We start from the raw sequence: 24,939 nt of genomic DNA, 5'->3' as shown, positions 1-24,939 counted from the left end.
TGCCAGCCCTGCTGCCCTGAGGAGCTGGGCTGGAAGGCAGGCAAGCAGGTACCTCCTCCATGTCTGTGTGAAGTCCCCAGAGCCTGGAAGGTGCCTACCATGTGTGACTGCGGGCCCCTTGGAGCTGTGGCTTCATCCCACCCAACCCCATTGTCCCTCTGTCTCGAGGCTCCATCTGGCCAGGAGCTGGGTGTCTCTATTTGCATTCAACTTAAGTTCACCCAACTACAGAGCAGGCCCGCACTGCGTCCAGGGGCGTACCCTGTCCTGTTCACTGGCACAGTGCTTTAAGACATAGGTGCTAAATAAACATTTGTTCAAATATTACTCTCTACCACATAGCACTATGTTGAGTTCGACTGTTTATTTAAATATAACCTGTCCTAAAGAACAATGCATTTGTCAGTGCAAAATACCTACTGGGCACCGACTAGATTGAGGGGTTCAGTCCCCGGGCCCACCAAGTTCACATTCTAGGAGATGGACTACAATCAAGCAAAGCAATCACAGTGGCTCTAAAAGCCAACTGGGGCCAGTGTGTGAGCTCAGGGGATGGAGGGACCAGGCTGGGCACTGGGCTAGTTTGTGGGGGGAGGTCCTCTAAGTGGGGATTCTCGGGGGGGGGGGACCCCCGGAGGCCCAGAAGCATGGGGATGGGGAAGATCACTTCAGGGGAGGTGGCCAGCAAAGGAGGGGGTGACACACAGGCCTGGTGGGGGGGGCTCCCCAGGGTCAGGCAGAGTGAGAAGCATGTGCCCTGGAAGCTAGAAGTCCAAACATGGCCAGGCAGGATGCAGTGAATATACGTAGTCACTGCTCAGTCTCCTGGGGAAAGAACAACAGCCAGCAGCCAGGTGCACAGGAGCTCAGCTGGGGTGACAGATGCGCTGGGAGGAGGGAGGAGGGAGGACACTTTGGTTTGGGGCATGAGCAAGTGGGAGAATGGGGCCACCTGCTAACGGCGAGTCAGGGGGACTATCTCTGTGGATTTGTGCACCTTTGTCCCAAGGTGTTTCCTTCATTTTCACAGTGGAAAGCAGACATCTACAAGAGCTTCTGCAGGTGCTGTGCTGCCATGCTCCCTTCGGGCTGACTGTCCTGTGACACCCGCAGAACTCTGTTCCCTCAGTAACGCTGCAGCTGCCCCCAAGCCACCCCCTCAGCCTGCCACCCTGCAGTCAGCACTCCGGCTGCGGTCTGGCTGAGGAGTGTGGCGTGAACAGGGTGAGCTCATCTTCAGTTTTCTCTCGTGGAACCGAAATGCCTGACTTTGAGAGTGTGGCTCGGGCCATCACCTACAATCAAAAAAAACCCCACTTCCTTGCAGGAAAACTTCAGGGTTATTTTCGGTAAAAGAATTTCCCAAAGATACATTTTCATTAGCCCTGAATGAATGTACTCCTCTGTCTGTGGGGCCAGACATGATGGGGCATGTAGGCAGGTGTTCTGGTTGTAGATGGATTTGGGTTGAACTGTCTGATCCTATGCCACCTGGGTTCTTCAGTTCAAGTGGAGAGGCTAGCCTTGGCCAACCTGAGCAAGAGGGAACCTGTCGGGAGGCAGGCTTTTGGGGCTCCCAGCTGGGGCCAGGCCTCAGAATGGCCTTGGGTGGTTGCGTGGAGGGAAAACCCGCTACGAGACCCTTGGTCCTGGAGTCACTGGCAAGGGGTTCACTTCCCTGAGAGAGTGTCCAGGGGAGTATGGGAAGACCTCAAGGCTGCCCCAAGCTGATGTGGAGACACTGACTTTTGGGGTTTCCAGATGGGCTGACCGCCACACTATTCTTCCTCTGTAGCTATACTCTGATAATGGGAATGAGGGCAGAGGTCATCCTCAAGCCGGAAATTGGGGGGAGTAGGTGGGGGGGGGGGGAACGTGTGTCTCACATCAGTGGAGCACACCAGCCCACCGGCAGAGCCAGCCAATCCATCCTGGGCTGGAAACCCGGTCAGGTTCCCTCTAGAGGGTGGGGAGTGGTGTTGGGTGGGATGAAGCCTAGGATGAGGACACTAGTAAGACAGGACCTTTTTCCTTTTAATGTTTATTTATTTGTTTTGACAGAGAGAGAGAGAAAGAACATGAGCATGGCAGGGTAGAGAGAGAGTGAGAGAGAAGCCCAAGCAGGCACTACACTGCCAGCTGGGGCTGGATCTCATGAATAGGAAGATCATGACCTGAGCTGAAACCAAGAGTCGAATGTTCAACCAACTAAGCCACCCAGGCACCGCAAGACAGGGCCTTTTTGATTTAAGTTTTGAGCAAGTCCAACATCAATACCAACCATCCCAGTAGGCCCATCCCTACTGATTTCGACCAGCATACACGAAATTGGTCAAATGCACTTGACACACAGAAACAGGCATCTCCTGAGGACTCCCCATTTCCAACCAGAGTTTTGATCACTACAGGGTTCTCATCCATCCTTAGGGGTAAATTCAGCAAACAGCATGTTTTTAGTTGTCATGTGTCCTCATTGTTGCCTGCAGGGAAGAATGCCACGATGGTGTGACTTTCCACGCAGTTTGTCCTCTATTTCCCAGTTGTGTCTAGCCAGACTGAGCAGCTGTAGCTCTGTCCAGGCCTCAACGTGCTCCCTCTGGTTTGGGCACATGTCTGGGGCTGCACTTGCTAGCCACACTTCTGTAGACCCACTATCTGCTGACACACCAGATTTAAGAAGATCCAGGGTCTCATAACAACACCCAAAATATCCAGGGTATGATTAAGAATACTCATAATACCAAGGACCAGGAAAATATCATCTGTACAAGTCAGACAATCCAAAGATGCCCAACACCAAAATGACATAGGTGTTGGGATTACCTGATGTATTGTAAAGTAGCCATCATGAAAATGCTTCAACTGGCAATCACAAACATGCTTGAAACAAAAGAACAATAATAGGTCTCAGCGAAGAAACAAAAGATACAAAGAAGAACTATCTTGAAAATTTAGAACTGAAAAAATACAAGAACTGAAATTTTAAAAATACCATAAATAGGCTCAATAGCAGAAAGGAGAGGAATCTAGAAGAGAGTCATAAATTTGAAGACAGAGTAACAGAAATTACTTTATTTGAACAAGAGAGATAAAATGACTGAAAAAAAGGAAAAAAAGAACAGAACCTGTGAAAATGTAGCAGAAACTCTAACATTTGCCGAATTGGAATCCAAGAATAAGAAAAGAAAAAAAGTGGGAATGAAAAAGTATTTCAAGAAAAAATGGATGATAATCTCCCAAATTTGCCAAAAGATATAAACCTAAAGATTCAAGAAACTGAGAAAAACCCAAACAGGATAAACCCAAAGAAATTCACACGAAGACACATGTTCCAGACTAAATTGTGTCCTCTCCCATATTCACATGTTGCAGTCCTAAACCTCTGTGAATTTGTGGAGGTAGTACTTGGTCAGGTAATTAGGTGCAGATTAGGTCATGAAGGTAGGACCTTTATGATGGAATTAGCACCGTTATAAAAGACATCAAAGGGGCGCCTGGGTGGCTCAGTTGGTTAAGCATCTGACTTTGGCTCAGGTCATGATCTCATGGTTCCTGAGTTCCAGCCCCGCATCAGGCTCTGTGATGCGCCTGAAGCCTGGCTCAGAGCCTGAAGCCTGCTTCGGATTCTTTGTCTCCCTCTCTCTCCCCCTCCCCCACTCACACTCTGTCTCTGTCTCTCTCTCTCAAAAATAAAATAAACATTAAAAGCATAAATAATTATTTAAAATTATTTAAAGTTCATATAAATCCTGAAACTCATGTCATCTCCCATTCTGGAAGGTGACCTCCAATCCACCCCAGCTCCTTTTCTATGCCCTTCAGGGTGGGCGTGTGCAGGGACATCACCCCTTTGAAAATGTTGCCTGCAAGGCAAATGCTCCCAGGAAGCCATGCGTGTTGCTGATGAAGCTCTCCGGCTCATGGACATCAGCCTGCCTCTGACCCCACTGGTCGTCCTGTTCTTGTGAGGCTGGAGCACCTCTCCTTAGCCTGGAGAAGCTCAGCTGATGACTTTTTCATGCTCAGGGACTGGGTTCCCTCTGGAACTTGCTCTCAGCCCCCTGTGCATCTCATGCCCCTGTCCAGGGAGACCTGGCTCTCTGGCAAGGTGTTCTTTAAGTTGTGTCCTTCTTGTGATACCCAGTGACAAAGGAGATTTCTCAATGTTTGGTTTTCTTCTTCACACATTAAGAGTAAATCTTTTAGCTCAGACACTTTCTGAAGGATTTATTCCTCTCCCTCCTTATATTGAAAGCTTCTTTCATAAATTCAAACTTTCTGTCAAATGCTGTCAAAGATTTATCCATACACTTCATTTCCATGGAAAACTCTTCCAGCTTTCAGTCTATCTCGTTTAACGCATGGTATCTTTTGCTCCCTCTGAAGACAACTCCCCAGAAGATGAAGGCTCCTCAAATGAAGTGCCATCAAGATACCAGGCTGAAGTTGGTCTCGGGCCAGGGGTCTGACTGTGGGGACTGCAGTCTGAGTGGTTTCAAGCACTCGTCAGGTCTCAGCCTCGAGCCACAGCTGAGTGACATTTGGGAGCAAGCTTCCAGCAGAGAGAGGAACCTCTACCTTCGCAGACAGCCTCTATCCTGGCTCCTCCACTAAAAGACAGATGTTCTGGGGACTCATTTTCCCTGCACTAAGCTCTCAGTCAGCCAGACATGCAGGGGAATCTTTGGCCCTATGCTGAGTTGGCTGGAATTCCTGGTTTGTCGAGTGTCTGGAAGACTCATTCACCCTTTGCTGAGCTGGGGTGGCAGGGCTCCCAGTTGGTGAGGTGCCCAGGCAACTCCTTTGTCCTGTGGTGAGCTGGGTCAGAGGGCTCCCACTTTGGAGGGTTTGCGTTCAGCCAGTGGTCCAGGGGACTCATTTGTCCTGTGCTGGGCGGGTTTGGAGAATTCCTGGTTGGCCAGGTATCCATGGGCCTCATTTTCCCTGTGTTGAGCCAAGTCAAAAGTCTCCCAGTCATGTGGGTATACAGGGGCTCACTGCCCTGAACTGAGCCAGGGAGTCAGAAGGCTCCCAAACAGGAGTGTCTGTGAGACTCACTTGTTCTGTGCCGAACTAGGTCAGTGTGCTCATGGTTGTCCCAGTGTTCCAGGGACTCATTTGCCCTCCTCTAATTGGTAGGAGAGCTTCTGGTCCTCAGGGTGTTTGGCAAACTTGTTTGCACTGTGCTGAACTGAGTGAGATGGAGGGCTCCCACTTGGTCAGATGTCTGGGGAATTCATTTGCCCCATTCCAAGTGGGGTCAGAGTACTCCTGGTCCAAGAGCACCTAGTCAGCCTACTGTCCCAGGGACTCCTTTGCCCTGTACTAAGGTGGTTCAGAGAAATCCCCACAAGCCAGGGGGCAGTAGGGACATGATTGCCTTGTGCTAATGTGGGTCAGAAAGCTTGTAGTTGGTTAAGTGTCTGGGGGATTCGTTCACACTGTGCTGATGAGGGTCTGTTGGCTCTTGGTCGAAGGGCTCCTGGCTGGGCCAGTTGGAAGACCGGATTGTTCTGTGTTCTGTTGAGTAGGAGGGCTCCCGGTTGGCCCAGTATCCAGGCAACTTGTTTGCCCCATGCTGAGCTTGGTCATAAGGTTTGTGGTATGTGGGTCTTCAGTGACCCCACTATCTTGGGGACCGGTTAGCCATATGCTGAGTTGGTTCAGAGAATTCCATTGGCTGGGAATCCAGGGGCCTTGCTTGCCTTGTGCTGACCTGGATTAAAGGGCTTGCCATCAGCCAGGTTTCCAGGGGATTAATCTGCCCTGTGCTGAACTGGGTCGGTGGGCTCCCAGTGGGCCCAGCATCTGTGAGACTCCACTGTCTGTGCTAAGTTAGTTCAGAGGATTCTCTATTAGCCAGGGATCTGGGGGACTCATTTGTCTTGAGCTGACCTGGGTCAGAAAGCTTGTGGTCAGATGGAGGTCTGGGGAATTAGTTCACCCTGTGATGCACTGAGTTGGGGGGCTCCTCTCCCGGATGGCCTGGTGTTTGGTGGACTCAGTTGCCCTGTGCTCTGTTGAGTTGGAGGGCTCCTGGTAGGCCCAGTGTTCAGGCAATTTGTTTGCCCCATGCTAAGCTGGGTCAGGGGCCTTTTGGTACAACGGTGCCCAGTGGTTCCACTGTCCTGGGAACTCATTAGCCCTATGTGGAGTTGGTTCAGAGAATTCCCTAGAAGACGAGGGTCCAGGAGACTTCTTTGCTTTGTGCTGATCTGGGTCAAAGGGCTTGCCATCAGCCAAGTGTCCAGAGTATTTGTTTACCCTGTGCTGAACTGGGTCAGTGGGTTCCAGGTCAGCCTGGTGTCTAGGAGACTCTACTGCCTTGTGCTACACTGGTTCAGAGAATTACCCATTGGCCAATGGACTGGGGGACGCCTTTGCCTTGTGCTGATCTGAGTCAGAAAGCTAGTAGTTGGCTGAATGTCTAGGGGATGAGTTCACCCTTCAATTAGTTGGTTTGGATGGCTCCTGGTTGGCCTGGTGTCTGGTAGACTCAATTGCCCTGTGCTCTGCTGGTTGGAGAACTCCCAGTTGGCCCAGCGTCCAAGCAACTTTTTGACACATGCTGAGCTGAGTCAGAGGGCTTTGGGTGCAAGGACGCACAGTAGACCTACTGTCCCTGGGAATGATTAGCTCTGTGCTAAGTTGGTTAGGAGAACCCATTGGCCAGGGATCTGGCTGACTGGTTCACCTTGGGCTGATCTGGGTCAGAAAGTATTGGTCAGCCAGATGTCCGGAGGGTTAGTTCACCCTGTGATAAGCTAGGTCCCAGGGCTCCTGGATGGCTTGGTGTCTGGCAGACTCAATTGCCCTGTGCTCTTCTGGGTTGAGAGCTCCCAGCTGGAAGGCTCCCGGATGGCCCAGCATCCAGACAAATCATCTGTACCATGCTGAGCTGGGTCAGACGGCTTGTGGTATGTGGGTGCCCAGTGGGCACACTGTCCTAGGGACTCGTTAGCCTTATGCTGAGCTGATTGGGAGAATTCCTTGTTGGCTGGGTGTCCAGGGGAATTGCTTGCCTTGTACTGATCTAGGTCAAAGGGCTTGCCATCAGCCAGGTATCCAGGGGATTAGTTTGCTCTGTGCTAAACTGGGTCGGTGGGTTCCTGGTGGGCCCAGTGTCTGGGGTACTCCATTGCCCCATGCTAAGTTGGTTCAGAGAATTCCACATTGGCCGGGGGTCTGGGAAACTTTATTGCTGATGAAGGTCAGTTGGCTCCTGGTGGCAGGGCTTCTGGTTGGCCCAGCTGGAAGACTGGATTGCCCTGTAGTCTTGATTGAGAGAGCTCCCAACTAGAGGGTCCTGGTCAGCCTAGAGTCCTGGAGACTTGTTGGCTCCATGCTGAGTTGGGTTAGAGAAGTCCTCATAAGCCATCTTTCTGGGAGAGTCTCTTATCCTGCACTGTGGTCTGGTGTGCTTGCACTTGGTCATGTATCTAGAGGACTAGTTTGTGCTGACCCTTGACAGAAGACTCCATGTCAGTAGATGTCCAGGGTACCCTCAGGACACGCCCCCAGCTTCCTCATGCTGAGCCAGGTTATGACCCCAGAGCACTGGAGAGGCTCTGCCTGGCTGGGTAAGGGTCTGTTGTACTCTGATTCTCACAACCCCCTACCCTTCTGCCAAATGGGCCAGAGTAACTGGGTGTTCTGGCCAGCCCTGCAGTGGGGCCTGGGTCCAGGTGGGGCCCAGTGCTGGTATAAGGACTCACGCAACCCCAGAGGGGCAGAAGGGTAGAAGCAAACATGAAGGTGGAGTGCAGAGCGTGGGTGAGAGGCGGGGATGGGATCAGTGGGGGGTGGAGAACCCTGAAGCATACCCAAATAGGAGGAGCTGTGACCCAGGAGCCCTCTCTCCAGTGCAGCCTTGGGTCAGTGCTGGGCCTTTCCAACAATCAGGTTCATCCCAACACCTCCTGAGGGCACCACTGTGCCCCAGCCAATCACCAGGGGGCTCTCAGCTTGGTCTTGCTCATGCAGCCAATCACCAGGCAGCTCAACTGGCCAATCATAGATGGCTCTCGCCGTGTACCACCTGCTGTCATCACCTGGCCTCCATGTTTTTAAAGGAAAATATGTTAACTTGCTTGGAGAAGAAACATTACTGTTTTTGGAATCTATCTATAAAGTTCATGGTGCGGCAACAACAGTCAACCAGTACAAAGTCAAAAATGTCAGCAATCACAATAACACCAGTATTAATCAATACATGAGGTATTGGACCCCATGAGGGGTCACACTTCAGTAGCAAAGCTAAAGTGGCACCAGCTCAAATGCTACTCTACACTCATCCTAACCAAGTTTAAAAATAAATCTCAAAAGTGGTACCTTTTAACACAATAAAAGGAATAAGTCTGGAAAAGATGAAGCTGAGTCACAAGTAATTTAACCGCTTGCCAAAACAAAATGCACTCCTAAAAGGGTGATAACAAAATGCAGTCTTTCAAAAAGTTAACACTCTTAATGTCCAGCATCCCAATAAAACATTACTAAATATCCACAGAAGCACGAAAATGGGACTTGTAACCAGGAGAAAAATCAATCATAGAAAAAAAAATCCAAACTAACAGATGAGAATGCCAAAAGAGCAATTACAATCATGCCGAGGAATTTAAAGGAAGACATAAGCATAATGAGGAGAAAGGGAAACCATAATGGAAGACCAAATGGAACTTCAAGAGCTGAAAAATATGATATTGTAAATGAAAAAATATACCAAATAGGCTTTAAAAAAATTGCATAATATACAAAAACAAAATGAGTGTACTTAAAAGATACAGCTATAAAAGCTATCCAAACTGAAGCACAGAGAGACAAGGAGACCAAAAATAAATGAACAGAAAAATAAATAAATAAATAAATGAACAAAGCTTCAGTGACTTGTGGGACAATATTGGAAGGAGGATGAAGCAGAAGAGATAATGGCATTAAAATTTCCAAACTGGAAAAAACAATAAACCCACAGGTCCAGGACATTCCATGAATCCCAAGCAGAAAAACACACATATAAAATATCATACATGGCATACCATAATCAAGGTGTGGAAACCAGTGACAAAGAGAAACTCTTAAAAGCAGTCAGAGAACAAAAAGACATATTATGAACAGGGGGAATATGATAAGGGGGACTGCCAAAGTTTCTTGCATTTGAAGAAAATGCAAACCAAAAAATGTCAAATGACATTTTTGAAGTTTTGAAAGAAAAAAAAAACTGTAAACTTAGCATTCTGTATCCAGCAAAAATTAAGGCAAAAAAAGACATTTTCAGACATACAAAAACAGAATTTGCCGTGAGTGGACTTACACCACAAGAAATGCTTCAGGTCAAAGCAACAAAGACTGTAGAAATGGGAAATGGGAAAGAATAAGTATAATATTATAACTTAAAAATAAAATATACAAGGAATATTTTTTTCTTATTGAAAACTTTCCTCTTAAAATAATAATGGACTTTTGGGGCCCATGAGTGGCTCAGTCTGTTGAGCGTCCACTCTTCATTTTGGCTCAGGTCATGATCTCACAGTTCATGAGTTCCAGCCCCTGTCCAGCTCTGTGCCGACAGCAAGGAGCCTACTTGAGATTCTCTCTCTTTTCTTCTCTTTCGGCCCCTCCCTGGTTCATGTGCTCTTTCTCTCTCTCTCTCTCAAACTAAATAAATAAACTTCAAAAAAATAATTGACTTTTTAAGGAAATATAAAAGCAATATACTCTCTCGTTTGTAACATGTCTAAATTAGAATGTATGACAACAATTACACAAAGGTCAGGAAGGGATAAATGGAAATACATTGTTGTAAGGTTTGTACAGCGAAGTTATATATGTGAAATAAAATAACATTTGGCAGCAGACAGGGATAAATTAAAGACGTATGTTGTAAATCCTAGAGCAACCACTAGAGCAGCCCCCAACCCCTGAAGAAAAAAAGGAAAAATAGCCAATGAGCCATTAGTGGAGATAAAAGAGGGAACACAAAAAATAAATTCAATGAATCAAAAATACACAGAAAAAGAAGCAAAAAAGAAAAAGAGAACAGATGTGACAAATACAAAAACAGCAAGATAGTAGACTTAGTGATAATTATATTCAATGTAAATGGTCTAAATGCCCCTCAAAAAAAAGGGGGTGGGATAAAAAGCATAACGCCCCTCTCCCAAACCAGAAGAGAAACACAATTTATTTCTATGTGATTCATTTCCCAAATGGATTCATGCCCCCTCATTAAAGCCAAAATGGGATTTGTGCAGTCAGTCAGGCTTCGCTGACAGGTTACCAGGGCAACCTGTAGCTCTGGGAGCTACGGTTCCTTCCACTGACTGTGACTCTGGATAGAAAGAGCAGTCAGCTATTTGTCTGAGGATCGGGTTTGCGTGACCACTAGCAGCTCATGGGGAGGAAAATGCTTTCCAAACAGCTGCCTCCTGCCCAGCGCAGGGGTGGGAACCAGGGGTTCTGGACTTGGACTATCAGATTTAAAAAAAAATTTTTTTAAAGCTTTATTTTTTGAGAGAGTGAGGGTGAGCCAGCAGGGAAGTGGCAGAGGGAGCGAGGAAGGGAGAGAATAGCAAGCGGGCTCCACGCTGGGTGCAAGCCTGATGCAGGGCTCGGTCTCACGGCTGTGAGATCATGATCTGAGCCAAAATCATGAGTCGGTCACTTAACCGACTGAGCCAGGTGACCCTCGAGCTATCAGGTTCTAATACTAGCTCTAGCACTCACTGTCTGTGTGAGTTGACACGCAACATCTTTGAGCCTTAATCTTCTCATCTCTAAAATATAAATACCAATTTTGTCATCTTGTTGGGAAGATTCACTGTGTTTCTGAGACTGAAGTGCCTTATAAGTGTGGTGGTCATACACAATAAATTAAAAATTAAAAAGAAAGTATAGCAGGCACTAACCAATATTAACATGCATTGTGTCAGCTGGTGCTCAGGGTAACTCAGCATAGCCACTGTTTATCCAACTTTTACTACATGCTGTTCACTGAACTAAGAGTTTTTATTTAATACCATCAGGGACCCATAATAAGCCTTCAAAGTGTTTGCCCTTATTTTAGAAATCATGTCTCAGAGAGGTTAAGTGACCTGGCCATGGTCATACAGCTAGTGGAAGTGTTAGGACTTCTTAGACCAGGACTAGTTTGGATCTTTCATGAGTTCATTTATTTACCCAACACACACATTTATTGAGTACCTACTACTCGTAACTGCCACACAACACTGCAATCGTCAGTGCTATCTGATTGTCTTTCAGCAAAAACCCAAAGCTGATAATGCAGGCTCTTGCATTATAAAGAGAATAAGTTCACGATATTATTGATTTACACTTCATTCTTTTCCTAAAATGTCACAGACGTGAGTTGCTCTTCCCAGTAAACAGGAAGAGATGAAGCCTTGCATTTCTTCTCAGCAGAAAGCTGCCTCCTTCGGTAGAAAGTCGGAAAAGTACCCAGAGGCTGGGAATCTTCTCTCACGTTAGCAAGCCACTGATTAATTACCTTCATCTACCTGTTATGCCCCAGGCACATACTATGCTTTGTTTTTTTTCCACACAGATTACCTCATTTAATCCTCGCAGCTACTCTAGGAGGTGCTGTTATCGTCATCTGCTTTATAAATGAGGAACCTAAGGCACACAAGATTTCCCTCTGAGGGGCCCAAGTTCAATAACTCACGGTGCTCACAAAGCTCCTAGAAGAGCTGGGATTTGAATCCAGGCAAGTCTGCTAGGGCCTCAGTGCTTGCTTCATGTTATTTCTCTCTGTCTTTGCTGAGGAGAGTTGAATTTCCTCAGTTAAATGTTCAGAGGACACAATTCTACGTCGTGTCAACGATTCTAGGCCCTGACCGGCTCACAGTCTAAGGAACGTCCCCGTCTCCTCTAAAAGACTCTGAATTGCCTTGGGCAGAGAAATAACTTAGATGTATACACAGCAGGAGCTCAGTAAATGTCCAAGGAAGGAAAGAAGAAATACAAGAGAAAAGGAGGGAGGTAGAGGAAAGGAAAAAGAATCGGAACAGAGTCTATGAAAGGGGGTCTCACCTTCTGCAGCTTCCTCCTCTCGGCCTCCACCGAAGAGCGAACCGATTTGATTTCTATGGCGTGCTTCTTTACCAAGTCTTCCAGGCGCTTCACTAGCTGGTCTTTGAGATGTTTCTTCTCCTCTTCTGTCTGATGTTTGATTTTACGAAGGTCTTCTTCATATTGCTTCTTCATATATTCCGTCTCAATACTTGCCTCTTTCTTGGTCTATAAAAAAGAAAAAGGGCCTTGTAAACCTGCCAGCATGGGGTGAGGAGCAGGGAATTACCATTTCTCTTGGGTACAACATTTACACACTGATTTTACAGCATAAAATCACAAGGTGCCATAAAGTTCACGAGACTATATATCTGATATTTGTAAGAGACTACTTTATCCACCTGAATCAGCAAAGGGCCCTTTGGAATAGTGTACCTATGGTCACAGGAGGAGATACTCTAGCCCACTATAGCAGTGTCTAAAGAATGCTTTGTTTGTTTTGACTGGGAACAGACAGTGGAAATCCCATGCAAGTTTCCCAGGAGCCGTCGACAGAAGTTCTGCTATATTCTTAGTCTCCTAATTTCAAATGCAAGAAGTTAGCTGGAACTTCACACCCATGCATTGACCCCTGAAACCATGGGACCTGCTTCTTCCAAGTGGCTCTGTCATAGTTACGAGATTGGCCTCTGCCTGAAGCTCATTCCAGCAAAGCCTCCTGTGACTTCTCCATTCCCAGGGCTGGGTGAGACACTACCTGTGTCTCTGGGCCTCCTTTGGTACATGGACACTCCTTGGGAAAGTTCGGGTCCTGCTGAGGATGGAGACTGCGGCCTTCTAGGTCATTCGCCTTCCCTAGGACTTCATTCTCTGCAACTAGCTCTGTCTTCATTTCATCTGCAAGCATAAGTTTCAACATCATTTGAAATGCCCTTGGCCTTGGCCTCATGTCCAAGGTCTTTTGCGGTCGGGTACCCATTCTACTGTTTGACTATTCTACCCACCACTCTCGGATGGACTCCCCTGCTCTGTGGCCTTCTGGCCCCTCAAGCATAGTCAAGGTGGTGATTGTTGTCTTTGCTCAAGCAGCATCCCGAATGCTAGCTTCTTAAGTCATTGTCAAAGCTCTTTGACTGTACTTTCCATAGGTTAAAAAAAAAATTGAACATATTCCTGGATAGATATACATTCAAAATATTTAAACGTAAAAGATAAAACAAAAAACAAATATAACTAGAAATGCTCACCGTTTTCTTCCCATATTCTCAGAGGTATCCAAGCCCTACTTTTGAAAACATTGCACTAAAGCCTCCACACACTTGTGGCTCCAGTTCGAACCTCCTCCCCCACACCCTTCCAGCCCATGGTGACCTCTTTTCAGGACACTTCACTTCCCTACAGCCTGGGCCACCGCATGATACCAAAGCATGCTCTGGGCTGTAGAGTCACTGTCCCATAAGCTCCCTGGGGCAAGAGCCTATGTTTTGTGCCTTTTTTATATCTCCTAGTATCAAGTTGATCACACTGTAGGTATTCAAGAACTTTCTGATGAGGGACTCTACTGGAAGGCCTCCTGGAGTCAGATATTCTGAGACACACACACCAGTTATCCCATTTACCAGTGGCCTTGAGCGAGCCACTTACCCTTCCAGCCTCATCTCTTTGTCTGGACCATGGGAGATACTGACAACACCCACTCACAGAACAACTGGGAAGACCCAGTAACGTTGCTGTGTGAAATGATGGGAAAAGAATGAAGTGTTGCCCAAGCGTGGGGGAAAAGCCAATGCTGAGGAGTTCAGGCATGTGGTGGGCCTGGTGACGAAGCATTTGGGGGGGCAAGGTGTCCCTTTGCGTCATGCCTTTTAGCTATTTGCACTGTGGTGGCTCCAGATGGCAGCTCACCTTTGTCCTGCATGGATTGAGCTGGCCCACCAGGGGTCAGATCAAACAGCCCCGCCCCTGGCTCTGCTCTCTCAACAGTCTCAAGGCTGCAAAACTGTTGCAGGGCACCTGGGTGACTCAGTTGGTTAAGCATCCAACCCTTGATTTCAGCTCAGTTCATGAGATTGAGCCCTGCTGTCAGCACAGAGCTTGCTGGGGATTCTCTCTCCCTCTCTCTGCCCCTCTCCCACTCCCCCACTCTCACGCATGCACGTGCTCTCTCTCTCATAATAAATAAATGTTTAAAAAAGCTGTTGCAGAACATCTGACCGGTTTTCGGTGTTACATGACGTTCCTGCAGCATCAGTCTGTCTTTGGCAATGGCCAGCTTCTCCCCGAGTTTTTTTGCAGTACTTTTCAACTCAGAGTTCTCCTGCCGAGCCTCCTTGAGCTGCACATCTAGGTCCTAAACAGACAGAAAGGGTCTCATTTCTCTAGGAACAGTTCTCTGTGGAGACATCCAATATACACAGAACCAGCGTCACATCTGAAAGGTGGGTCAGTGCACAGCATAAGCTCTGCGTCCCTGCAATTCGGTGGCTCATGTTCATCAAATCCCTACTCATCCAGATTGGCTGTGTGACTTTGGGCACATATTTAACCTTTCTGTGGTGAGGATTAAATGAGATAAAGTGTCTGGGGCAGAAAAAGTGCTCAGGGATTATTAGGAATATTAGCTGCTGCAAGTTTTAGAGACAGGGTGTTGTGAGCGTGTGGGGTTTGTCAATGATCTGCCTTGTCAATGTTCTGGCTGTCCAGGAAAGCCAAGTCCCAAGGAGTTTAGGACAGGCAAGTTGTTATGGAATGAAGAGGGCTATAGAATGCAGCTGACCAGCGAGGTTAGTCTTTAAGCCTCCCAATTTCTTTTCTTCTGCAAACTGTAAGTGTCTAAGCTCTCTGAGGTCAGGGACCCAGCTCACCATGTGTCTCCTGGCCATAGCCCTGGGCCTGGCACATAGTAGGCATTCCATAAATATTTGCTGACAGGATGTACTTGAACTCAAGGGAAATAAGAGGAGTCACTTTGGTAGAAGTCAAGGGCTTTGCACAAAGAGTTTAAAGCTCAGTAGATGTTAAAAACAGTCTTAACACACAGTAAGTGTTAAAATTAGGGACCACGAATATGATCTCATTTGCAAGCCATCCGAGACCCTGCTTTACCTGAGTCCTCTCCTTCAGCTTCTGGGCATACTTCTTCAGGTCACTTATCTTGCGGCCCCTGTGCTCCAGATCCCCTTCTAGCTTCCTGACCTGAGCCTGCAGGGCCGACTCCTGGACCTGGAAGTTCTTGCGGAGGTCCGTCTCCTTCTCCTGCCACTGCCACAGGGCCTCACTCACGGACTGCTGCATGGCCTGCCGGATGGCCTCGGTGTCCCGCTCATAGGTGGCCTGCAGCTCCTCAGCCTTCCTGGCGTAGTCCTTGCTCAGCTGCTGGTTTTCCGCTCGCAGCCTCTCCACCTCCAGGAGGACGTCCCGCATCTCGTGGCCGTGGCCTGGCTCTCCCTTGGGCTCCGGGCCCTCCTGGGAAAGCTGGCCCCACTGGGGCGTCTCGTGGCTCGCCAGGTGCCGGAGCCTCTTCTCATAGTCGGCCTTGAGCTCCAGCATCTCCTTGGAGAGGGTGAGGACCCGCTCGGCATGCTCTGCCTCCACCCTCAGCTCCCTTTCTTTGGTCTCCAGCCTGCACGTGGCCGACTGAGCCAGCGCCTCCTGGGTCAGCCTCTTCTGCAGCTCCAAGGCGTTCTCCAGGGCCCGAATGCGCTGGAGCAGGGCCTCCTCCTCTGCGTGGCCCTGTTCCCGCAGGAGCCTGGCCTCGGTCTCCGCCACGGCCTTCTGGAGCTCCTCCCGGTGGGCTTCCCGCAGAGCCTCCATGCTGGCCTCCGCTTCATCCTGGCGGGTGTTGAGTGCGTAAATCACCTGCAGGAAAATCCACAGAGCCCAGTTAGTGAGAGGAGTGTGGATATGTGAGGGACGACGTGGCCAGAGATGCTTCTCCCCCATGGTAGTGACTTAAGCTGATCCCCACCAGCGGCACCTGAGAAGAGGATTTGTGTGGAAATGATTTAGTAGAAACTAGTAGAAACGATTTAGTAGAAACCCCTCCTGGGATGGGTGCCTGGGCGGCTCAGTTGGTTGAGCCTCTGACTCTTGGTTTTGGCTCAGGTCACAGTCCATGGTTGGTGACTTTGAGCCGCCTGTTGGGGATCCCTGCTTGCGATACTATCTTTCCCTCTCTCTGTGCCCCTCCCCTGCTCTCTCTCTCTCTCTCTCTCTCTCAAAAAATAAACTTTAGGGACGCCTGGGTGGCTCAATTGGTTAAGTGTCCAACTTTGGCTCAGGTCACGATTTCACGGTTCATGGGTTTGAGCCCTGCATCAGGCTCTGTGCTGGCAGCCCAGAGCCTGGAGCCTGCTTTGGATTCTGTGTCTCCCTCTCTCTGCCCCTCCCCTGCTCATCCTCTGTATCTCTCTCTCTCAAAAATAAATAAACATTAAAAAAAACTTTTTAATAAATAAACTTTAAAAAAGAGATTTAAAAAAAATGTCCCCAGGAGAGACTAGTAAGGAAGCAGGAAAGTGAGACAGGAAAGTGGTGGAAGCAAAGTGAAGTGAGGGAGTGATTAATGCATAAAGGCCACATATCTGTGGCAGAGATCCATAGGGGAGCTCTGGAGTGCCATGGGAATCCAGCAAAAGGTTTAAAGCTCAGATTTGTTAAAAACAGAAAACACTTTGGGGCACAAAAACAAACAACTCCCCCCCCCAAAAAACCAAAACATCAGAAAATAGAATTCGGCAGTATATAAAAAGGATTACACACCATGACCAAATGGGATTTATCCCAGGAATGCAAAGTTGATTTAACATCTAAAAATCAGTTAATGGAATGCACCATATGAATAGAATAAAAGACAAAAAGGACATGATTGTCTCAATAGACACAGGACAAGCATTTGGTAAAATACAACACCCTTCATAATACCAACAACACTCAACAACCTAGAAATAGAAGGGAGCCTCCTCAATCTGGTAGAGGCAACAGCTTGCGCTGTATCCATGGTGAAACACTGTTTCTCCATAACTTCAGGAACAAAACAGGGGCACTTTGTTATTGCAGAGAAGAGAAGGAAGGAAGGTGGGAGCATGGTAGGGCCCAGGAACTGGCCTGAGCAACAGGTAGATGTTTACTAAAAGGGAAAAGCTACAGGTAGGACAGGCATGGGGAAGAAAATCAAGAAATCTGTATTGAACAAATTTAAAAAAAAATTTTAATGTTTTATTTATTTTTAAGACAGAGAGAGACAGAGCATGAGTGGGGATGGGGCAGAGAGAGAGAGAGAGACACAGAATGGGAAGCAGGCTCCAGGCTCCGAGCTGTCAGCACAGAGCCTGACGCAGGGCTCGAACTCACGAACCGTGAGATCATGACCTGAGCCGAAGTTGGATGCTTGACCAACTGAGCCACCCAGGAGCCTTGTCACACAGTTTCACACTTATAGACCCTTGACCTTTGTAGGTTGCTGTTTTTCCCTTGTTTATAACTCTTGTCTATTGAATTGGACTAGAATTTCATTATCAATTTCCCACTACTTAGTTAAGACTTCATTAATGGCTTTCAAACCCTATTCCTTATATCCCCAAGTTCCTCTGTGAGACTGAAGGCCGTTGAAGGGATCAAGGTGGAGGCAAAGCAGGTGGAGATCCTCCTGAACCAGAGAAGAACTGCTTTCACACTGGGGGGTTACCAGACATGGAGTTTATAAATAATCCAAAAGGTTTCCATTGCTTTAAAACAGTAAAAAACACAGGGGCTTAGACGATTATGAGAATAAATCAATCAGAAACATGATATGAGAGAAAGTTTGGGGTAATTGTGTGTGTATGTATGTATATGTAATGTATATGTGTATATATGTACGTATATATTATGAAATAGTTATTGAAGAAGGCCAAATGGCACCACTAGAGCTGACACCTGTGATACGTTTAATAACAGTTTACCTTAAGACTGCAGAACTTGAGGGGTGCCTGGGTGGTTCAATCAGTTAAGCTTCTGACTTCAGATCAGGTCACAATCTCGCAGTTCCTGAGTTCAAGCCCCATGTTGGGCTCTGTGCTGACAGCTCAGAGCCTGGAGCCTGCTTCAGATTCTGTGTCTCACTCTCTCTCTGCCTCTCCCCTGCTCATGTTCTATCTCTCTCTCTCTCTCTCTCTCTCTCTCAAATATAAATAAATAAATAAATAAATTAATTAATTAAAAAAAAAGAAACCACATATCCAGGATGCTGCCTAAAATCTCAATTTTTTTAAGTTTATATATTTATTTTGAAATAGACAGAAAGAACACAAATAGGGGAGGCACAGAGAGAAAAGGAGAGAGAGAAAGAATCCCAAGCAGGCTCTGAACTGTCAGCACAGAGACTGACATGGGGCTCAAACTCATGAAACGTGAGATCACAAATTTGAGCCGAAATCAACAGACACTTTATCGACTGAGCCACCCAGGCACTCCTAAAATCTTCTTTTTCACCGTCTACATGTGACATACCTATTGGTTGGCTGTCTGTCTCCCTTCCTAAAATGTAGGCTCTGTGACAGAGGAGACTGGTCTTCTTTGTTCACTATTAATGATCCCTAGTGCCTGACTCAAGGTGAACACTCTAAAAATATTTCTTAAGTGGATGAGTGAATGAAGAAGGAATCAGAGCTCTATCTTGAACCATGTTGTTCTAAAGGTGTGAGATGAGCTTGACATCTTGTGAAGTCTTGGGAGAATAAGCACTGTTTCGAGAATGTGAATCTAATACTCTTTGATGTCAAGGTCAAGGGAAGGAAGCCCTTTTGTCCTCCCAGGAAGACTCGCCAATGAAATGAAGCTGCTGTCTCTACAACTCGTTCCTCTCATCACCCTTGCACACAATTTGGCCACCTTGGGTTTCTGCGGCTTCTAATAGTTTGCATCTAAGAGTGTATCTGGAGTAACCGAATGTTGAAACTGGTAATGCCACTGGCTGTCATTTGTGTCAATAATAAATACCATTTTTACAGAGTTTACTAATATCCCTAGAACAAGGTTAGGTGCGGTATACACATTCATAATCTCAGAAAATCCTCATAGCAATGTTGCAAAGTTAGTATTTTTATCCCCATTCTAAGAATGAAAATTTGAGGTTCAGAGAAGTTTAGTAACTTTTGCAAGGTCACAGAAGATAAGAAATTTTCACTAACTCTGAAGCACATGCTCACAGCCTGCTACTACATTGCATCTCCCTGTCCCATTCAACCACTTATTCCTTTATGCATTTACTGCACATCTCAGATGGACCAGATTCTGTTCTGGGCACAGAACATATGGTCGATAAGACAACTAAAGTTGTAGCCTCAAAAATATTATGATTCAATGGGAAAGTCAGACAAGAAATCAGTGAAGTTTCAATACCTTGTGATAAGTGCTATGAGAGGGATCAGCACCAATTACTATGGAAACACAGAAGGGGTCTATTTGGAAAGAAGACTTCCCGGGAAAAGTTAGCCTTGCCTACTCAATTTGGGATGACCTATTTCCTTTTACATGTCAACCTGCATATAGGCAAGAACAGTATGGCTTCTGTGTATTGTCTCCTAGCACTTGGGAGGAAGTTGAGGGTGCCACAGTTTCATAATAAATAGATCTATTATGATCCTGTTGCAGGCCATCAAGGATTTATGCTTTATTTCCACAGAGTTGCTGCAGGGGAACAGCCACCAAGCAGAGACCACATTTCGTAGCCCCATTGTATCTACATGGGACCATAATTGCCAATGGAATGTAGCCAGATGTAGTGGTGTCATCTTCGGGCCAACAGTGGAGTTAAGGTGAAGAGGAGGGTTAAGAAGGGGGTATGTACTTTCCATAGTCTCTTTTTTCCATCTACAAACTTAATGAACAGGACTCAGAGGCTTTAGAAGAAGGTGGAATACAAGATGGAAGGCACTTAGGTCCTTGATGATTGATGGAAGACCATCTACTCACCAAGAGCACTGGCACTGATCTTTATATAAACAAGAAATAACCTATAGTATTGGACCTCTGAAGTCCTGGCATTTATTTGTTCCAACAGCTACTGTTACCCTAGGAAACCTCACAGGACTCGGCATACAGTCAGAATCCTATGATTACAGTGAAAGTCTACAAAGTAAACTCAACAAAGGGAAAAGATGAATGGGGAGAAGTCTGGAGGAAACTAGGCTCAAGCTTCCAAAAGTCCTCCCCCAGTGGAGTCCTCTTCCAGCACAATCCCACAGGACTTGCTTAATTTCCCTATCAAAGCATTGTAACAACAACTGTGAAATACTGTTTACCAAAGGAGCTCATTAAAGACTGAGTACAGTTTTTACTGGGGGCTAGCCAGGTAGGCAACTTCTACTGGCAGTACAAAAATACCAGATTCCCAGGAGGAAAGCAAGTGCTCAGTATAAATCACACCATTTGCATAAACAGTTTAGGCATAGTGAGTCACTCTTAACAGTCTGGGTGGTGGGAACCCTCTGGAGAGCTAAGTTCCCAGATGCCAAGTGAGGGCCACTTTGCAAGACAGCCAATCTAAGCATAAGCCATCTTGGGCCATCTAAGTTAACTCTTTCTGAGCGCCTAATACCCAACTGATAAAGATTCTCTTCAGTAGAGTCAAGCTTGTGCCATGAGTAAATCTGAACATAAATAAGGCTTTCTCATGGTGAAGAACAAAACATCCTTGAAAAGGTTATTCCATGAAATTTGGCATCGGTGATTCCATGAAGGATAAAATCAACTGGTGTAGGTGGTGATCATGGAGAATGGAATTCCTACATTCATCTACAGCTGTAGAACAGAAAACTTAGTTGAAGATTCTGCATATCCTGATGCCACAAAAGCACTCAATGAAAAAAGAACCCAAAGAACTCAAAGAAGAAAGAACTCCACCTGTTTGAGTAGAAACCACTGTCCTCTGGGTTTTGAGGACTATAACTGTTTCCAGCATTTGCTCATGTGAGTCTGCTCTGTCCTGTGAAAACTCTCCCCACGTGCATACCCTTGAATTAACACAAGATCAGAGGTTGCAGAGAGGGTATCACACTGTGGGTGGGCACATGATGTCTGAGGGCTCTTGCGCATATGCACGTTTACTCATGGCGGCTCCCAATGAAAAGTCCCCAACTAATCCCCACCAAGGGTCTGCTCCAATTGTTCTGTTTGCCTGAGATCCAGTTACAGAACTCCTGGAGTCCAGAAGTGCCCTCCTCCCTTTCCCCTCATGCCCTCACCCAGAAGGTTACTCCAAGGATAGTGTATGCACAAATAAGAAAGTATATTATGTTATGTTATATTTCATATCATATTTCTCACCCTCTTTTACACAAATGTGCATTAATCTCGACCGTGATTTTTTTTACCCTGCAATAGATCTTGGAGGTTATGTAATTCTGTACACAAAGCAATTCCTTATTTTTATTTTTGGCTGCTTCATATGCTATTGTATGGATGTGCTATAATTTATTTTTCTGCTGCTTTCTGATAGACATTGAGGTGTTTCTCCATGGAAGATTATTGATATGTTTCTCATTTCACTGTTAAGAAACAAACTTTTTTTCCTTTTCCATTCCTGCCAGTAAACTTGAGGTCTGCTTTTTGCATATGAAATTCTAATGTTTTTATTTATTTTTGAAGGAGAGAGAGAGACAGAGCATGAGCATGGGAGGGGCAGAGAGAAAGGGAGACACAGAATCCGAAGCAGGCTCCAGGCTCTGAGCTGTCAGCACAGAACCTGATGCAGGACTCGAACTCACGAACTGTGAGATCATGACCTGAGCCGAAGTCGGATGCTTAACCGACTGAGCCACCCAGGCGCCCCTGCTTATGAGCGAAATTCTAGAGCTTGGCGTTTAAAAAAAAACAACAACAACCCACATCTTCATAATTAATACAGAAGCCTAGTGAAGAGACGGAGGAAGAGTCCCCTCTCCTTGCAGGAGAAAGGGACGCCATTTTGTGTCATAAACCTAACTCAAAAAATTTTGAGAACATTCAAATGTGTCAAATTTGTCTTCCTGTGCAACATGGAGACGTGTGTGAATGTTCACGACTATGACCATGGCAAGGGCGTTCCTGGGGGGCTCCACTGGGATATCCTGCCTACTATCAAGACATCTTCTTCTTTTTCTATCTTCTCCACTTCCTCACTCTTGTAAATTTGCTCTCTGAGATTAACCTCTCTTTCTCTACCTGGTACAATAGTCTGTTTTCATCTTAACTGCCCCCCACCACCACTGCCAATTTTTAACCTGAACTCCATGGCCAATCATTTCAACTACCTTCTTATTGACATCCTCAAACCTTCTGCCCATCTCATCTTTAGCCTCACATCCTTGGTATTCAAAACAGCAGATCAACCCAACCACCTCAACTCTTGTCAAATACTCCTAACTGGTCCATAAGATTCCCAACCTCTGAATCACTATATTGCACATCTGAAACTAATGTAACACTGTATGCTAACTAACTAGAATTAAAATAAAAATGTTAAATAAAAAAAAAAAGAAACTTGACAAGTATGGATTTGAGGCAGTCTGGAACATTAAATAAGACCTTGTTAGATTGAAAAAAAAAAATATGCCTGACTTCACCTGTGGTCTCCATGCTGATACCTTTAATCAATATGTCTCAAAGTCATTCCTTATTCCTTTCCCCTGTAAGGGCTATTTTAATTCTCTACCACATTTCATAGGCCACATCCCCAATTCTTGGCCCATTCCTATTCTACCATACAGTGTTATCTCTTGCTTTTTGGAGGAGCAGTCATTAAGAGCTTGAGCTCCAGGGCTAGCCAACCTAGGTTGGAGTTCCAGCCTCACTGTTTCCTACCTGGTGACTTGGGAAGATAATTCAACCTCTCTAGAGCTCAGTGCCTTTAACAGCAAAATGGTATTAACAAAGGGAACCTGGGTGGCTCAGTCGGTTAAGCATCTGACTTGATTTCAGCTCAGGTCATGATCTCACAGTTGTGGGACTGAGCCCCATGCTTGGGATTCTCTCTCTCCTTCTCTCTCTGCCCCTCCCCTGCTCTCTCTCTCTCTCTCTCTCTCAAAAATAAATAAATAAACATTTTAGAAAATGACATTAACAACAGCATCAATCTCTTAGGGCTATATTGAGAACTACATGAGAGAATGCACCGAAACACTAGATATCGAATAACTGCATAATTAATGTACCTGAGATCCAGAGAAAAAAAAGACTTGAATTCTTAACCATAAGCTGGGAAAAAGTATTTAGTGCAGTGTTGGGGCAGAAGCAGACTGGTACAGTTAAGGAGAGAATGGAGGGCAGGGAAAGGGAGGTGACTGATGGGTGCCTACTATTCCCCAAAGACACTGGTGAAGGGAAGGGGAACAGAGCAGATGGACAAACAGGATCAAAGCAAGTGGGAGGCACTAGAGAAAGGCAGATGAGAAGAATTTAGAAGAACGGAAAAGATGCAATATAACTAAGTTTTATTTGGAACCATTGGAAAAAAGTATAAGACATTTCACTTCCTACATAAAGTGTCCTTTAGTCCCCTACAAACAATAGCAACTTACTCCATTCATCTTTCTTCCAGTGCACTTTGCAGCACTTGGTTGTCATGGTCCTTTCATGTCACAAGATGGACACTTGGGTTCTAGATGTTGAAGTAAAACGTGAGCTTCATCAGAGTAGGGACCTCAGGGACCCTCAACAGGACCTTTCCATATTACATAGTTCCCAGGCACCTAGTATAGTCAATGTCCGGCTTGATTCAGGTTCTCAGAGTGTTTACTGTTAAACAGAAAGAGGACTTTGTAAAGGGGTGGTGAAAGACTAAAAGAATAGGATTCGAGAAGGGAGACCTGCAGGAGCAGAGGCCCTCAAGTGGCAACATACAGGAAACAAAGATATCAATGAAAATACTAGGCTTGGAATCTCTCCTGCCTGAGTTCAGATCCTGTTTGTCATTCGATGTATGGACCCAGATGCTATTTGCTATCTGTGTGACCTTGCACGTGCTATATCATCTCGCTGAGTCTCAGTTTCCTCATTTGTATAAGGGGGAGAATAAGGGGGAGCTTTATTGAGTTATTGAAGAATTAAATGAGATACTGCTCTAAGGCATGTTGCATGGTGCCGGGCTCACATTAACCATCTGATGAAACTCCGCTGTTACTATTATGGTTTCCTGTAGGGCACTTTAATCCTGACAGAGGTCCCTGCAGCAGTGGCATTTCTCCTAAGGAAGGCAATATGGTAGGAACAATGGAGCTGGCCAGGATCCTCTGGAATGAGATGGGTGTAGGTTTACCTTCCTGGTAGCAGAGACTGCTGGTGTGCCCAGTATCTGTTTCTCTCCTACATCCTTAAAAATAGAAGGTTTAGGGGCACCTGGTGGCTCAGTAGGTTAAGCGTCTGACTCTTGGTTTCGGCTCAGGTCATGATCTCACAGTTGGTGAGTTCAAGCCCTGCATCAGGCTCTGTGCTAGCAGTGTGGAGACTGCTTGGGATTCTCTCTCTCCCTCTCTTTCTGCCCCTCCTCCACTCGTGCTGTCTCTATCTCTCCCAAAATAAACTTAAGAAAAAAATAGAAGCCCTAACCTTTCCATGGGAAGTTTGCCACAATTCTCAGCTTCCCTTCTGGCTCTGAACAGCCACGTGATCAAGTTCTGCCCAGCTGGATATAAGCAGACATGTCATTCCTTTCTTCCAGGATGGGTCCTCTATTTCTGAGTGGTCTTCTTGGACCATGTTATGAACACCATGGGCTAAGATTGGCAGAACAATGAGATAAGAGGAGCCAGGGCCTTTGCTGCCATGGAAGGCCATGCCAGCCCTGGACTGATTTCAACTGGATTGCATTTGGGTTTTCTGTCACTCTCAGAAAACCTAATTCAGTTGATATATATACTTTCTGACTCTTATCTTTTAAAAAAACTGTTCAAGTTATTT

The 24,939-nt window shown here is 46.2% G+C and overlaps 1 protein-coding gene across 4 annotated transcripts in view; it reads right to left on the bottom strand.

Annotated features, from left to right (window-relative positions):
* Positions 1 to 24,939, bottom strand: part of FAM184B (family with sequence similarity 184 member B) — a 195,294-nt gene that overhangs the window by 61,513 nt on the left and 108,842 nt on the right. For all 4 annotated transcript variants that reach the window (XM_040487276.1, XM_040487267.1, XM_040487290.1 and 1 more), the window contains 4 exons: positions 15,130 to 15,882; positions 14,239 to 14,374; positions 12,782 to 12,921; positions 12,046 to 12,252 (listed from right to left, as the gene is read on the bottom strand). In XM_040487276.1, the coding sequence (XP_040343210.1) occupies positions 12,046 to 12,252; positions 12,782 to 12,921; positions 14,239 to 14,374; positions 15,130 to 15,882 (1,236 nt within the window). The remainder of the gene's footprint in view (positions 1 to 12,045; positions 12,253 to 12,781; positions 12,922 to 14,238; positions 14,375 to 15,129; positions 15,883 to 24,939) is intronic.

The sequence above is a fragment of the Herpailurus yagouaroundi genome, unplaced genomic scaffold (genome assembly GCF_014898765.1).
Source record: "Herpailurus yagouaroundi ecotype Mexico unplaced genomic scaffold, PumYag 28, whole genome shotgun sequence".
In the NCBI taxonomy this organism is placed as follows: Eukaryota; Metazoa; Chordata; class Mammalia; order Carnivora; family Felidae; genus Herpailurus; species Herpailurus yagouaroundi.
This window is presented reverse-complemented; position numbering and strand designations above follow the sequence as displayed.